Here is a 17,962-nt window from a genome sequence, read left to right on the forward strand (position 1 = left end):
GAAAGAAGTTATTTTAAAATGTCAATTATATACAAAAAAAGATCTTTCTAGAAGGCTGTGATTAAGTGGAAAAAATCCACATTAAGTCACAAACTGAATGATCTAGCAATCAATGTTTTTATAAAAATTAACTTAATATTAAAAGTTTGACATCATAAAGAACAAAAATAAAAAACATCCACAGCCTCGTGTTATTTTCTTGCTTAGATTGGGTAAAACTACCCTGAAAAGTGGAACAGGATTAGGAGCCAATTATCTATGGAGATGCTAATTTGACATCATTTCTTTCTATTAAGTAAGATTAATCAATTAAAGTAGCTACACAAAGTTACAGTATATTTTCTCAAAGTTAACATAATTTAAAGCAATAAAGTAGTTTCTAATCAAGCCATTTCACTAAATAAGCATAATTACATCAAAATTAGTATTAATTACTAAGATTTTACAATATTGAGATTATTAACAGGATAATATTGCCTCAATAGAGATGAGAGAAACAGAGAGAGAATGTGAATGAGAATAAACTGGCAATAAAGATTATAAGACAGAACTTCTTCACATTAAGACTAAGTTAGGTAATCAAGCTTACCTCTAGGTGACAGGTAGAATTTTTAACCAAAACATCGTTTAATGTATAAAGATAAAAGCAGTTTGGGGTGGAAATAAAAATGTTCCCTTCCTGGAATATTCCTTTATGGAACAAATTTCAAATTTGGAGCATGTGTTTTATTTTTCCTTTTTCTGGCCCAAAGGGTAACACCTTTCTAAGGTTTTATTAATTTTGAATACAAACTATTTTTAAAAGCAAACATTTTAAATAGGTTTTTAGAGAGAGAATAGGAGAGAGGGAGAAAAAAAACATCAGTGTGAGAGAAAAACATTGATCGACTGCCTCCTGAATGCCCCCTTCCAGGGACTGAGCCCTTAATCCAAGCATGCGCTCTAACCCAAAATCAAACTAGCAACCCTTCAGTGCACAGGACGACATCCAACCACCTAGGCCAGGGATTGAACACATACTACTTGTGGTGTAACTCAAGTGAGCATTTCCATGCTCAATTGCTTTCATTTTCCTCTTTCAGTTCCTTGGTCATAAACCTATCAGTCATTCTCATTGATCAGATGAGTTTTATTTGCATTTTGAAGACACTGGCATGAACTTGCTCTCGGGGACTGCTCCCTGTTACATCTTCTGCAACAGACTTAGGAGTGGGAGTTCCCAGAGAGTTTGGGCTTTGTGGAAGCATTGTTCTTGGGGACCAAATATCATAGTGAGAGGAAGTAGTTCAGAAAAAATTCAGAATTAATTTGTTTATTTTTTGGCAGGAAAACATTTTACAGAAAGTGGTAATGACAGCTTTTGCAGACCGCACCGTTGTTACAATAGCTGTAAGTATGGGAGATGGAGTTGAGTTATTCCTCTTTGGTTTTCATTCCAGGATTCAATAATCTTTATTTTTCATCAATTAAAATATGCTTATATTGAATTATGTATTTCTCTGCTAATGAATCTGTATCTTTACCAAAAAAAAGGAAACAGACAACCTGCTATGCTCTGAAAACCTTTGCATTGTTATTTCTAGCTTGTCTGATATGCCCACCACCCCTAAGTTACAATGCCAGAGCATCCCAAATCTAGGTTCCAGCAGGTCATGGCCTGTGCTTTTTCACTAGATACAGTGGTAGTTCATATGGAATAATTCTCTTTTCCACAATTTGATGGTCTGATGAGCAGTTTCAGAAGCAAAATTCTTAAATTTGACTGCCAGTTCTGCTACTATTTGCACCTTATTTCTATGTCTCTATTCTTAACTGTTGTGTTTTTGTTTTTGTTTTTAAAGAAGGCCATAAGATACCTCACAGCTGAGACAATATTTTCTCTGAGCACCAACCAAATTGAAGAATTGCTAAGCTCTTTATAATCCATGTTATAACTTCCTCACAATAGACCATGGTTTTCTCTCTTCTCTGCAGATGGGTGGATCCTTGCTTATATTTAGGCTTCATGTTTAACACAAACTATTTTGTAAATGAATCAATCACCTGGACTTTTTCTCTCTCGCTGATTCTCTTTCTTCTTTCCACTTTTCTTTCTCTCCAGCATCGTGTATCTTCTATTTTGGACGCAGGCCTTGTCTTAGTCTTTTCTGAGGGTATTTTAGTGGAGTGTGGGACGGTTCCAGAATTGCTTGCCAACAAGAATGGCCTCTTTTCCACTTTGGTGATGACCAACAAGTAGACCATCACGAGCTACTGCCAAGTATCCCATTCTCTGGTAGCTATCCTAGCAGCATCCCCTCAGTCAGGCAAGGCTAACCCAGTGATTCCAGGGGGAGAGATGTGGTGAGGGAACTCACTACAGGGTACTGTCACAGTAATCAGCCCAACCAGGTCCTTCAGTTCTGTTCAGTTTGAATGAGGTACATGTATATGTATTGAAATGTGAACATGCAAGAGAGTGTCTACAAAAACTCCGAGAACCATACTTACCTCTGTCTTAAGGACCCGTTTCCCTATTCCTTGAGGGACGTTCTGTAAGTGTCCTTAAAAATACCATGCATGTTCCTGAAGATGCATTAATTTAAATAATTACTTAGTTTAACTGCTGATCTATGCATGGAGTGCCTGCTTAGGCTGCCCTCTTTGTGAATGCTGCATGGGAGAAAGAGCACCCTTGGAAGCATGGCATTTTCAAGGTGGCAGGAAATGACTCCCTGTCAGGGCCCATCTTCTTCAAACAAGGCCTCAGTAAAAAAACACACATTTTCTCTCACTTCCCCAGTAAATTCAAGGTTCCTCCTGCTCTGAAGAAGAAGTTGCCTGGTTAATTCATTCACACTAAAGTGTGAACAATTCAATGGTGAGAGAATTGGCTATCTTGAAAAAAGATTCCATAATATTTTCAATAATTTTCTCAGTGGAGCAATAAGGAGAAATAACTTCCTGTTCTCTCTAAATGGGCAGATAAAGAGGGAAAAACAGACTCTTGCCTACTCAAAAGGCAAGTTTTCTCTATTTGGCATGAAGCATGGGATTGTTAGATGGTTCCTTTTAATCTACACCCGGAAGATTACTTGAGCATCATTTGTATTTTCCACCAAAAAAAAATGTTCTTACTTCATTTCTGATCTGCTACATTCACTGAATTCTTTTTATGTGCTTATATATCTTTCACTCATTCTTCATTTCAAGACCACTAGTGTGGAGGTGGCTACCAGGATACTTAGAGTTCTCCCCACTAGACACTCAGAAAACTATGAGGAGAACAAATTACTGTGGGACCAACTCCTCTTAACAGACTCATAGGAGACAGAGCATGACCCACTTGTGGGGGACCCCTTGTAGAATGACCCTCAGCTCTATTACAAGTAACTATTTTTCCTCCCCTGCTAAAAATTGTTCTGTTAATTTTGTTATCTGCCAATGAAAATTATGAATAGCTTAAGATAACTTTCTCTGGCTTTTATAAAGAAGCCCTCATGCACCAAAAGAGTGCATGGCATTATTTATGAAAGTGACTCATTCTTCACTCTTAATTAGATTAATTTCTGTGGAGCATTTTGAAAATTTCAATGCTATTGCAATGGACACCACACTTTGTCAAGCAAACAATTATTTGGATTAATAGAATAAAAACCAGATATATTTATTTTCATTGGCCAAGTTTTTTAATGTTTTCATTAGAAAAATAAACATTATTTTAGAATATCAAGGCAATGTTTATAATATTCTATTTATGGATGTAGAAGTCAAACTCTAAAAAAAAAAAGAAGAAGAAGAAGAAGAAAAAGAAGAAGAAACAGCCAAATTCTTTCCTTAACATCTGTAATATGGTTATTGAAGAACTAAATTTTTTTGGAGGGAAAATGGACAGCATATATTAAACAGTATTAAGTGTATTTTTTTCTAAATGTGTGAGTATGAAAATGTCTCTGTTCCTTCACAAAGATAAATAAACATTATCTTCCAATTAGTGATATTCCCTAAGTTATATCATTAGCTACCGATATTCAGTGAATGATAGGTTTGTCTATGGATGTTGAAAATAGTGATGCATGTTCTAAGCCATCTTTATCACACTCCATATACGTGTTTTCTTTCCCCTCTAGCTGTGAGTCCCCTAGCTTTTCTGAACGTATGAACCTTGAGACTCCCCCATCTAAGTGGTCCAGGGCAGAAGATAGGCCTTTGCCCCTGGAGACGGCTTTAGGTTGGACTTTGGATTGTTAGGAGAAGGCACTTTGGAAGCCCATGTAGCAGCTAAACAGATGGTATTTCTAGGTTTAGCACTCCCATCAGCATGCTGATGTTTTGACCTGCATGATCCAGGTCCAACATGGTAGCACCTAGCCACATGTGGCTATTGAGCATCTGAAATATGAGTATTTCAAATTGAGAGCTGTTATAAGTGTGAAATATTCACTGGATTTCAAAAACAGTACTAACAGAAGAATGTAAGATACCTCATTAATAATTTTCATATTGGTTACATGTTAAAATAATATTTTGACTATATTGGGTTCAAGTATATAATTAAAGTATATTTTACCTATTTATCTGTGCCTTTAAAATGTGGCTCCAAGAAATTTAAAATTACGTGGGTCTCACATTTGTAGCCCACATTATATTTCTATTGGATAGCACTTACTAAGCAAGAATAGTGGAAAGGCTTACTGCAGAGATTTTTCCCGTGTAAACCCTAAAAATAAAAAATAGCAGTTGCTGATATTTATTTTTTGCTTGTATGTGTCAGACACAGTGCTGAATTTTTTTGCGTGGATTATCTCATTTGGTCCTCACCACCATTCTCTGAGTCAGGTACTATTATTCATTTCATAGATAGGAAACTTGAGACATACAAAAATCAAATTTGTTACTCAAGATTGTGCAACTAACAGGTGGTGAAACCAAAATATAGGCCGACTCTACCTTCAGAGCCTGTGCTCTTAACCATATGCTAACAAAGGCAGGTGAACAGTCCACCAGATACTCCCTAGGAAGCAGTTTGGTGGCCAGTTGGAAATATCTGACACTTTGAAATTAAACCCGGTTTTGATGCTGGTTCTGCTGCTAACATCTATGTGATCGCCTGATTTTGCTTTATCTCTATGAACTCCAATGGTCTGCCCTAAAAAGTAAAGAGCAATAACACCCATACTTGAGGAATGTTCTGATGATTAACAAGTATGTGTGTGGAGCACTGAATGTGTAATATATGCTCAATAAGTGGTAGCTTTTATTATTATTAATTACTAACACGTAAGCCTCTCGCCAAAGGGTGCCATGTGGAAAGACAGAACAAGTGATGGCAGTGATCTCAAAAGACTAAGAGATGGCAAGTCTGAAATCCTGAATAATCCATTCTAATACTGCTTGCCAGAATGGATTTCTCCATATTGTCTTCCCAGAATTGACCACCTTCCAGAGTTCTTCCAATTGTGTGTTAGCCCACAGAATTAGTTGATTCCACACAAGAGATAATTTTGGTCTAAGCTATAACTCAGTTGGTTCATGATGGCTCTTCTTATTTAATTATTTGACAAAACATTTATTAGCCTACTTATAGAAACTATCCTTCCATGAAAATGGGTGAAACTACTATATTAGCTGCAATCAATTTAATACATCCCATACAAGACAAGCCATACTGGCCAGTATTTTAACAATTCACCCCAAGGTAAATAAATGTCCCTGAATAATTGGTGAAATATGCATATACATTGCTGCCACTTGTGCCCAAAAATTTGTAACAAATACCTGTACTCTTTTCACTCACAGCATCGGGTTCACACTATTCTGACGGCAGACCTAGTCATTGTGATGAAGCGAGGAAATATTTTAGAATATGACACTCCAGAAAGCCTCTTGGCTCGGGAAGATGGAGTATTTGCTTCTTTTGTTCGTGCAGACATGTGAAGGGATGTCATAAAACGCTAACACTTATTTAAAATAACATGGTCATAACCTACTCGATGGATCATCAGCTTGGCCTTTGCAAAATGTTATCATAAACTTTTACACATTTTTATAAAACTTACTTTGTTATGTTATAGAACTTTGTAACTAGTAACAATGTCACTTTACCAATGAATATTGTATTTCCTCTAGTGACTTTTTCCTAGTTTTTGTTTTTACTGCCTAATATGTTCATTATTGATGTTTTCTAATGATTAAGCCACTTTACCTTTAAAGTTGTATAAAAACATGTAAGCTGTTTTAAGTGTTAAAATATCTCTCAGGCATAGAAGTTACAATGAGTATTCAGTATTATTTTACTCTTTTTGTAAGACTATATATTCCTTTTTGTTGATGTCTCCAGATGTTACTGGAAGAGAATAAAAGGACAAGTTTTCTAAACAGCTAGAAAATGAAACATTCAAATTTATTGTCTACTGTGTGAGAATATTTTCTGTATTCATTAACATTAGAAATACTGGTGTTTCCTTTAGCAGTCTTTTTTGTTTTTTTATCTAAATTGATTCCTGTCACCAAGAAATTATCACATTTATAGAAGCTCCGTAAAGCCAAAGCCTCCACTAGGAAGCTCATGAAAGGAGCTTGAATATTTGAAAAATTATACTCAAGTTGCCATGTTTCTCTGTCTAGTAAGGAGAGCATTAGTAAGATATCAGGCATCGTGTGCCTTTTTCAGACTGAAGTTCAGAATAATTAGGTCCAATCCTTCAGTGGCAGGCCAGCTAAAGCTTTCTATGGTTCAATTCATCATTAGACGTGGTTATGATCCTGAGCCCTAAACTTTCACATTATTCAAGATTCAGGAAAATACATAGGCCTTAGTTGAACAGGAGATAAACGTGCTTCAGTCCAGTGATGTCACACATGTATCTATTTGCTCCTGCTGTAATTTAATGTGCATGTAGAAAGTATATCAAAAATGTTTCCTCATTTTAATGTGCATGTTAAAAGTGCATTAAAAATTGATGGGATATTGATCTTATGTTTTCTTAAATGTAAATTAATAAATTCTAAAATACTAAAAGTCACCTTCACTATCATGCTAGCAGCCAACGCTTTCTACTACAGTTCTGTGCCCATCTAGTATATCCTTGATTGTCATATGAATATCTCATGCATTGTACAATGAGAATTATGATTGAAGAATTATGATTGATTGAAAAAGAGAGCTTATGCTCCCTTCCCTTAGTTCTTGTGTTCAGTATATTGTACCGTGTATCCACTCTTGGAAAATCTGTCATACTTGTCTATCCAGAATAAGTGGGCATTTACCTGAATATAGAGGCCTGATGTTTACCTAAAATAAGTTCCACAGGATGGACAAAAGTGTTCTTTGATATTTAGCTTAAATTGTCACCATTTTGGATATATATATAAACTTAATTTGGAGAAAAATCCTCTTATTGTTTCCAGAAAGGTAAGCAGAACAGAATCAGTAACTATTAATTTGATCTTGAAAATACTTTCTAAGATTTCCACCAATCTCTTCAAAGTATTTCTGGTGTGCAATGTTTTACAAGGCTGAATTTACATTATGCTTATTATACTTCATTTTCACAGGGAAATGGGGATGTAGCCATAGAAATAATCCCTCATACTATTTGTAAATTATACTGCATACAAGTAACGTCAGCAGACGCATATCTAATTACACAAAACTGAGAAACATATTTTCCTGCCCTTGACCGGAATCGAACCTGGGACCCTTGAGTCTGCAGGCCGACGCTCTATCCACTGAGCCAAACCGGTCAGGGCGAGGGATGATTTTTCAAATTGTTTAATCATTTACTATGTTATATGTATGTATGATCAATTGAATATAGAAATTACTCATCTTGAAATAACTTTTTACTAAGCAGGTTTATATCTATAATGTTTAATCATTTACTATGTTATATGTATGATCAATTGAATATAGAAATTACTCATGTTGAAATAACTTTTTACTAAGCAGGTTTATATCTATAAAAGGCCAGCATTAACCAAATCAAATTTTATAATTTGTAATTCCTTAATATTTATTAAAAGCAATAAATGCACAAAACTTTGTATGAAAATAACAAGGCTACTGATATCATTGAGAGAGAAGGATTCTCTTAAAGGACTGTATGTCCTCTATTTTTATGCTACGACTTATGACCCATTTAAAAGTTAATTTAGGTCTAGATTAGATACCAGAAGACCCTTCTAAGTAATTCATACTTGAGATCTGGGACCATGTCTCATTTGTCTTTGTGTCCTTGGCATGTAACACAAGTACGTAGCCCCAGAAGACTCTAATAGACATAGTTAATTATCCATTGATTATTTTCACAACTAGTCATTTACCTAGAACTATGGGTTATTCTCTTCACTTTCTATATTGTGTTTATCCTACTGTGAAAAATATATTGGCTTGATATTATATAATAAATTACTCTTTTGTTTGCTTGATTAAAGAGGATGATTATTCTCTCACTTATGATACCATTGGCTATCAACCAGGACTGATCAATAGCTATAAGTCAGCAGCCGTTACTGAGACACTACCTACCCTGCTTTGACAATTTTGTTTCACATTTGCCACAGTCATGCACATCAATCATTTTATATATAGGCTTCATGGAAATTTCCATTAAGTGGAATAGCTATATCAATAAATTTTATTACAGCTCTAATTAAATAGCTGGATGTCTAGACTTCCCCCCAAGGTTTATCAATCAATTCTATGGTTGTCTTCCAATTGATCTTTTATCCCTTATATTGTACTACATTCTTTGGAGTTCTGTGATCTATAGTGCTATGCTAATTCATTTATTGACCCATTATCCAAAGTTAAATGCCATCTTCTAGTCTTAGCCTCGTAGCATAAGACACAGTAGCCATGAGGATGCAGCCTGTCACTTAGATTTAATTTTTTCTTTAGTAACTACACATCATTTACAACAGCTTTTCTCAAGTATTAGTTAGATTCACCTGTCTCAAACTACCATGAAAGGGCAGATTCTTTATTTCTAGCAAGTGCCTCCAGATGAGTTTCATAGTTAGCCAAGTTTAGGAATCACTCATCTGCCTAAGTTACCACCCTGGTTTCTCTTTATTATGCATAATACAGAACCATAAAATACTCAAGGTGACATTCATAGGCTTCCTATCCCTCCTGACATCACCTTATCTTGAATTGCTAAAACAAGCCTCTCAATGTCATTGAATAAACTGTCTTAGTTCCAGTGTAAAGGACACATGGTTAAATGAACTGGATCTCAATTGAGAAGATATAAACGGGGACTCTGAATGCTATTTTGTTTTCTGGTTTAATCAGAAGTAATGTGATCTAGGGGAAATGTTTTCACAAAGATGCAAAGTTTTCTTTTTTCCACATTTGAATTAGCTATTGAATCAGTTGCACATTATTCTACTGAATTTGAATTCATATTTCCAAATGATCATAGTATGTAAATGTGACCAGTTTGGTAGGTCCCATATTGATGTTTCATGATATGGGAAGAAGGTAAATATTATCTGTGATGATTATTTACCCTTTCCACCTTCTCATTTTTTTCTGCAAGCATTGTCATCATCAATATATTCATCTATATCTATTACATAGTGTTAAAATTATTTCCTTTTATGTGGGCAGTAGAAAATTTCCCTTAGCTATTAACACTATAGACACCTATTCCCTCTTTCCAAATTGACAGTGATCAAGGGATCCATCCTTGGCTACATTAATTGGCTGTAAGAAGAATGCCCTCTGTGACTTGAGTGCCACCAACCATTGTAGACCATCTCTAATTATACACTACATATTAATGACAAAGAGCTTTGTTTTCAGGTCATTATTTTTATCACTTAATCTTCCCACTATATCAAAAGATTCTTTGGTTATATACAGCAACAGTACAACACTGCTTAATGTTGATTTATTCCCTTTTTTCTCTTAGAAAGGACTACAGTATATACTATTTATACAGAAGATCAGTTATTATTAAGTGAAAGGCTGTTGACCTTTAATATATTGGAGCCAGATGGATTCAGACCAGCTCTTCCATATCTAGATTTTTTGCTCTTTGGCTCAGAGTAGTTGGGGCTTTATTCCAACACTAACTAAGCAAAAATCAATTTTAAAAAATTCTTAATCTCTTTCTTTCAGATATCCAAATGTTCATCAACTCTTTGTAGGCAAAAACAGAATCCTCAACTGTTTGAATCCACAAAGGATACTGCTAACCCTCTTTCACAGGTTACAATCTATCCTCCAATCCCTCAGTACATGTGTGTGACCCCCCCATATACATACATGAATGTACACATTCACATTTTATCTTCACTTGCTGCCTTAAAGAAGAGTATTGTGTTATGAATTTCATATAACATATTAATGCAATGCATAGAGATGACAAACACAGGCCCTTAGAATGGATGGCATAAAGAGAAAGATTCTTGCAATCACAATAATCTGTAAGTGTGTCTTCTAGACTTAATGTCACCTTAGGAAGAAATTTCAGTCCTAAGTAGATCATAAAATGTATTTCCAGTAATATGAGGTCCAACCTATTAGTTTTTAGGATAACAACAGCAACTCATTGCTGGGCTACAGTGAGTAGGCTGTTTTTAGTTCAATAAGGGGATGGTAATAGTTGTCCAGAAAGGTAGTGAACTAGGCACCTATGAAAGGTGGCTGTTTCTTTACTAAGGGATGCTGCATGAAAATCAACTTCAGTTACTTCATCTTGATTGATAATTTGTTGAATATTTGCTATGTGTTCTCTTTGAGTAATAAAGTGTGATCAAGGAGGTTGGTGAGGTAGTAAAAAGCTTTAAGTACATTAAGAATAATATAAAATCTGAAATAATGATCTTAACTGTACTTATTTTACAGTTAAGAACATTGAGGTCAAGATTCAAATGAATTACCCCCAAATTATTCATTTAAAGTCTGTCTGGTTCCAGAATTAACCACTGTAAACACCAGGGAAAGGGAGTGAAGGGATGGGAGTGATATTGAAAGGGTACATCTGGACTGTAATCTGGAAGAAGAAGAATTATCAGGTCTCAGGACAAAACTGGGTCCACTCCCTCAATTCCATCTCTCTATCTGAGGCTTCTCCACTTCCTTCTGTCCTCTGCCATTCAATCCCTCTGTCCACTTCTTTGTCATCTTGCAAGAAGCCTTTATGAACCTCTCAAGTGAAATCCTCTGCTTGGGCCTACAGCTACTTGTCTCCAATTCTCAGATGGTCGATTTCAAAGTATCAAGCAAGGAATCGAATCTGTCCAGCTCATCTTTTTGTCTTAGGCGTGAGGAGGACAACTTTGCATTACTTCACTTTCGGTCAGGGATCGACCTCTGGCCTTAAAAGCTGTGGCCAGATAGTATGTGCCAATTGGAAGCAATGTCTTATACTGAGGAAAACTTAACACAGTCTGGAGAGTGACATGAAAGCAAGAATACAAACCCAAATCTCAACTAGTAGTTCCAGAAAAAGAGTGATGAGACTGGGCTGGCTACTGGTTATTTTCCTTTAGGGGGAAAAATTAGAGGGAGGTCGACCATTCTTCAATCACATGAGCACTAAATCGGGCTGGTTGACTAAACTCCTTGGACATTCTTCACAAGTTTCCACACCCTACCTTTGCTCCAGAGAGAGGGAAAGTCCAAAGAAGGATGTAAAACACAACAAAATCTCCTGCCATATGTAATTATCTCCAAAATATTGAATTTTTAAGCCCAAGTTTTATTTCCCTGTGGGAATGACTGCATAACACACAGCCTGTGAGACACTTTCTCACAAACACCCATTCAAAACAAACAGTAACACCCACCGAGAATTGCACTATCCCAACCATTTTAGGATCTCCGATGCATACAGCAATGACAAGCATACTTTAGAGAGGCACCAATTTCTCCCAGTGACCTTATCACTCTCAGAAATTTACAAATGCCAAGCAATTGCCCATACACTGGATTGTCAGTGACCTTGGCAAACAGGAAAGAGAAGGTAGCAAAAATAAGTGATCTGGGGTGACAAGATTTCACCTGAAAATAGGAGTTTCTCTTCTTTGTTCCCACTTGACAACTTCTAGCATATATTAAATGCACTAAAACTATATTGGAAACATAGATATCAAGGCTTTTGGCCAGAAATGTAGGAAAAATTTAGCAAGCCTAATATTTCATGGCAAATTCTTGGCTGATAATAATAATATTTTAATAAAGCTTATCTACATGTGCCAATAAAGCTTAGAGATGACATAATAATTTATGATCTAGATATCAGATCATCTCTTTAATGTTTAGTGCCATCTTATATCAAACATGAGAGAAACAAAATCACTGGGGAACAGAAGAAAGGAGCAATGTGAAAGAAATTCAGACATCAGTAGAGTGCATATTGCAGAAACCATCTCACTAAAAATTTGATGAAAGGATAATAATGGCTAATATATATTGACCAGATATGATGTGAGCCTCAGAAGTATAATCCCATTTGATCTTGACAAAATTCTATGAGGTAAGCATTATTATCCCCATTTTTTTCATTGACATTCAGAGTCTAACTTGCCCAAGTTTTAATGGAACTGAGATGTAAATTGAGGCCATCCGACTTCAAGAACTACACTTGTAGCCATGTGCTATATTAGCATAATGACAAGTTAGTGAGTGAATTAACTTCTCTTGTTAATAAATTATTTATATGGTATGTGTATGGAATAAAGAATAATTGTATGAGTCTTAGAATACAGAAAAAATTAATTCATTTGAAACATATTGTTGAAAGAGATCTCTACAGGTACCCTGGACTGCCAGAAAGACGAACAATGGGTCTTAGGGTAAATTAAGCCCGAAACATCTCTGGAAGCAAAAAGGACAAAACTGAAGCCGAAACTGTCCTACTTCAGGCATATCATGAGACGGCAGGGTTTTTGGAAAAGAGAATAATGCTGGGGAAAATAGAAGGCAGCAGGAAAAGAGGTAGACCAAATGTGATATGGATTGACTGTGTAAAAGAAGCCATAGGCATGAGTCTACAGGAGCTGAGCAGGGCTGTTGAAGGCAGGATATTGTGGACAGAATCATTCATAGGGTCGCCAGGAGTTGGAGCCAAATCAACAGCTGTAACACCTATACATGTCAGTTTATGTAAAATATACTGAAAAAGGAACTGACCAGGAATTAAACTTAAGTTCTAGTCTTGGTTCTATCATATAGTGTATGTAAGGCCTTGGATTTATTATTTATTTCATTTCCTCACTTACAAAAAAAAAGGGGGGGAAAGGCATGATAATAATAATCCTACTGGCCTCATTGAGTTTTTGTGAATTTCAAATTAAATGATGGTGAAAGGATGTTATTATTTAAAAATATTCTGCCAATCCAGTGTGGCTCAGTAATTGAGTGTCAACCTATGAACCAAGAGGTCACAGTTCAATTCCAACTCAGGCCACATGCCTGGGCTGTGGGCTCAATCTCCAGTTGGGGGTGTGTAGGAGGCAGCCAATCAATAATTCTCATCATTGATGTTTCTATTTCTCTTTCCCTCTCCCTTGCTCTTTGAAATCAAAAAATATATATTTTTAAAAATCAGCCCTGACCGGTTTGGCTCAGTGTCTGGAGCGTCGGCCTAGCTCTTTGAAATAAAAAAATATATATTTTTAAAAATCAGCCCTGACCGGTTTGGCTCAGTGTCTGGAGCGTCGGCCTATGGACTGAAGAGTCCCAGGTTCGCTTCCGGTCAGGGGCATGTGCCTTGGTTGCGGGCACATCCCCAGTGCGGGGTGTGCAGGAGGCAGCTGATTGATGTTTCTCTCTCATGGATGTTTCTGACTCTCTATCCCTCTCCCTTCCTCTCTGTAAAAAATCAATAAAATATTTTTTTTTAAATCACATTCTGATATAAAATATTAGTATTGTCAAACCACTACATATACCACATATTAATAGCATGATAGGAGATTTTCTTAAAGTCAGAAATAAGTTTTTTTGCTCTTGAAATATTTTTTATATGATTCCAACTTTACAATGGTGAAATAATATATTCAAGCTGAGATAATATATAATTTTTTCCAGGATATTGATATCCCTGGGGTTCTGGAAAGAGCAAATGCAAAATCAGTCAGTCTATTTGGGTACAACCTACCTCTCCTGGGGAGGAAAGTGAGTAAGATTAACTCGCATTCAAAATTAAAACCACATGAGAGAATGAACCATCACAATTGGAATTAAGAGACACAACAAATAAAAATATTAGCACAAGAACTAGAAATAATAAAACAGTCTAGAAGAGATTTTAAAATATGTGTTTGTCAATAAGCATGTAAACGTGTCCTCTACATCATTCTTCAATCAGGAATGCAAATAAAATACTAACTACCCACTACAACTACAAAAACTGACAATACCAAGTGTTGGTGAAGTTGGAACTCTCACACACTGCTGAAGGGGGTGTAAAAGGCACCACCAGGGTGGAAAACTGGCAGTTTCTACCAACACTGTGTGTCTGCCTCTACCAGGACTGAGCAATTACATTCCTGGGCATGTATCCAAGAGAAATGAGTGCCTAAGTCCATAAAAACTTGTACAGAAATGTTCATAGCAGCTTAATTTGTAATAGTAAAAAAACAACACAATCAAAATGCCTATCAGTGGGAGGGTGGATAAATAAATGATGGCTCATTCACACAATGAAATACTACTCCTGAAATATAAAACAACCTGGCCAAACCTCACAGGTGCTATGTTGAGTCAAAGAAGGAAACACTGAGGAGTACCCACTGTGTGATTCCATGCATACAGAGCTCAATGACAAGCAAACAAACTGATGGTGAAATAAGTCATTATAAAGTTAGCTCCGGTAAGGAATGATTACAGTCTGAAAAGGGCCAGGAGGAAATACTCTAGGGTGATAGACATGGTTTATATCTTGATCTGTGATTTGTGTGGTAGTTATAGACACAGGTTTTTTTTAAAGGTGGGGGAAAGAGCAAATTAATTTAAGATCACCAAAAGAACTTCTAGAAAGTAAAAAGTTATTAAAATTAAAAAGTCAATGGGAAGATTAAACAGCAATTAAATTTAGATGATGAGAGAATTCTTTTCATTGGAAACAGATTAGAATGTACCTAGAGTACAGAGCAGAACAAGCTGATAGAAAGTAAGAAAAAGTATTAGAAATAAAATAAGGAGGGTAGTATTAGAAGGTCTGAAATAGAGATCCCAGAGGGGCAAACTAGAATGAAGAAGATTCAAAGAACAAAGAGTTACTCCTAAAAAATGTCAGACTCTGATGATTTCAAAATTATTGCATTTTCAAGGAGCAAGCTAATCCATAGTCTATTTAAAGAATTCTAATCCATAGAGAAAGAATATGCATCAATTCTTTTCACAAAGACTCATAACATGTATCCAAAAAGAGGCAAAGATAATACAGAAAAAATGATACAAACCAATCTCACTTATAAATATTTATGCAAAAATCTGCAATCTGAGCAAAAGAAATCCAGCATTATATGAAAATAATAATTCACCATGACCAAATGGAGTTCATCTCATAAATATAACAATAAATTCAACAGTTAAACAAAATCAAGTGACTTAATTCACCATATTAAATTGGCTAAGGAAGAAGAAAAAAAAGACCATTTTGATATATGCTAAAAAGGCATTTTATGTAATTCATCATCCATCATTGATTTACAAAGCATAGAAAAGTAGGAAAAGAACACTACCTTAAAATAATAACTATGTAAACTACATTTTCTGGAAGCATCTTCTCAAAATCACTAAGATGAAAAGCATGCTCGTTATATCCTTATTATTTACTATTGATCCAAAAATACTAATAAATTCATGCTAAATTTTTAAAAATAACAATGAATTAATTGAATACAAGTTAAAGAAGTTGGGACAAAGCTATAATTGTTTTAGAAGATATTATGTTTTAAGTGTTATTGGCCTGTACTAAAATTTTTACATACTTACCTCATTTAATCTACACAACTCTGAGAGTTGTGTCTCCATTTTACAGATTTAGAAATTGAGGCTCAAAGTTATGAAGTATTTTGTTCAAAGTCACTAACCAATTAAATGGTGGAACCTGTCATTGATCACACATCTTTCTGACTCTAAAACTCTATGAACTTGAACAAAAGGTCATATATATCTCATGCATCTTTTATGCTACCTCAATTTTTTTAAAAAAATAGGTTCAAATGCATAATAAAATTCTGTAGGTTTACAGAGAGGAGATAATTTTATTACCCCATTTATTCTAACATAAATGAGGTAAATTGACATTTTAAATTAGCAACAAATATCAAATATTTAATTCTAGTATGAACTTGTTTAGAAAAATGACCTTGTGAAAGCTTTTCTGGCACAGATAATTTTTACCTAAAGGAAAATCCAAGTCATTTAACAGCCCACCCCACCCTCCCCCCTCAAAAAAAAATCCCTGGCAAATAATCATCGGGGCCAAGACCAATGAGTCTAAATATCACTTTAAAACTTCCAACTTCTATAATCCCTTCTGCAGCTGGCATTTTTGAAAGGTAGCAATAAGGAGTTACCCTACAGAGAGTTCTGGAAAATGTCGTTTCTCTTTCCAAGCACCGCATGAGTCACTGATTTTTCAAAACATAGTGACGTGAAAGCCTAGCAATAGATTAGACGTTGTTGGGAACTGCTCTAAGAGCTTCAGAAAAACCTGTGAAGAGGTCCTATAGCAAGACGGACCCCAGGCTCATGAGAACTTGCCTTTCTTTGGCACAAGAATATCAATGCATAATTTCAAGGAAAAATTAACAATGACCACTGCTATTCCTCATTTTCTCTTGGAAAAGACCCTATAGCTTTACTTGGTACTAGCATTTTTACCCTACGGACAGAAAATAATTATGATGGGTATTCTCTACTTGACTGAAGGAACCACTTTTCTCTTGGATTCACGCTATTACAGTAAAACAGACTTGTTGATTTCCTGGGTCCTTATTTTTATGACCCGTATCTTGGCTGGCTCTGGTTCAATCCCCAGTGTATTGATTCGATTACAGAGTTGAGGAGATGCCAGTACAAGTGTTGGTTAGCACTCTGAAGGTTGGTGAGATATCAAAAATAATATACCTATAAAGTGATAATTGTTTTCTTTTCTTAGTCTTAGATGAGGAAAGAGAGTTAAATTATAAATGAGTCTGTGAATCTATATCTTCCCACCTCCACACCCAGCTCTGAGATCTTGTTGACCATCACGGAGCCAAAACCTGCCCTAATGTGTGAATAAGAACTGACATTTTTAAAAGTACTTAGCACAGCCCTAATCGGTTTGGCTCAGTGGATAGAGCGCCGGCCTGCGGACTCAAGGGTCCCAGGTTCGATTCCGGTCAAGGGCATGTACCTTGGTTGCGGGCACATCCCCAGTTGGGGGTGTGTAGGAGGCAGCTGATCGATGTTTCTCTCTCATCGATGTTTCTAACTCTCTATCCCTCTCCCTTCCTCTCTGTAAAAAATCAATAAAATATATTTTAAAAAATAAAAGTACTTAGCACAGTCTAGTCTCTATCCTAAGCACTTTATGGATTGTATCATTGTGTCCTCATAACAATCCTATGAGCTCCTTACACCTGAGTGGGCAAGAGAAATTCCAGGGAGAATTTTTAAATGTGCTTCATTTTAGTAGAAGTGTGTATACTTTCTCCTTAAAGATATTTTGATGTTGGGGCCAAATATTTTATATCTTACTAGAAGCCCGGTGCACAAAATTTGTGCATGAGTAGAGCCCCTAGGCCTGGCCAATGATCAGGGCCAATTGGGGCCTTCAGGCTGCTGGCCAGGGCCTCCCTTTCCCAGCTGCTGGTTGCCAGCTGGGGCCTTCCTTCGTTCTGCACCGCCCCCTGGTGGTCAGCACACATCACAGCAATCGATCGGTCTCCCAGTCAAACTCCCAAGGGGATAATTTGCATATTAGGCTTTTATATATATAGACTAGAGGCCCGGTGCACGAAATTCGTG

The 17,962-nt window shown here is 36.0% G+C and overlaps 1 protein-coding gene and 1 long non-coding RNA gene across 9 annotated transcripts in view; both read left to right on the top strand.

The window, feature by feature from the left end:
- The window catches only part of ABCC9 (ATP-binding cassette, sub-family C (CFTR/MRP), member 9), a 113,637-nt gene extending 105,991 nt beyond the window's left edge, over positions 1-7,646 (top strand). For 6 of the 8 annotated variants that reach the window (XM_014542338.1, XM_005869563.2, XM_014542336.1 and 3 more), the window contains 2 exons: positions 1,327-1,389; positions 5,779-7,646. In XM_014542338.1, the coding sequence (XP_014397824.1) occupies positions 1,327-1,389; positions 5,779-5,916 (201 nt within the window). In that variant the 3' untranslated portion in view covers positions 5,917-7,646. Of the gene's footprint in view, positions 1-1,326; positions 1,390-2,101; positions 2,276-5,778 lie in introns of all 8 variants that reach the window. The other 2 variants (XM_014542339.1, XM_014542342.1) reach the window with 1 other exon arrangement.
- Positions 7,647-7,729: 83 nt separating this feature from the next.
- Positions 7,730-8,240, top strand: LOC106726650. The gene is made up of 2 exons (XR_001362721.1): positions 7,730-7,835; positions 7,931-8,240. It is a non-coding gene; the product is annotated as an uncharacterized LOC106726650 (long non-coding RNA).
- Positions 8,241-17,962: the final 9,722 nt, after the last annotated feature.

This window comes from Myotis brandtii, unplaced genomic scaffold, assembly GCF_000412655.1.
Source record: "Myotis brandtii unplaced genomic scaffold, ASM41265v1 scaffold299, whole genome shotgun sequence".
NCBI classification, from domain to species: domain Eukaryota; kingdom Metazoa; phylum Chordata; class Mammalia; order Chiroptera; family Vespertilionidae; genus Myotis; species Myotis brandtii.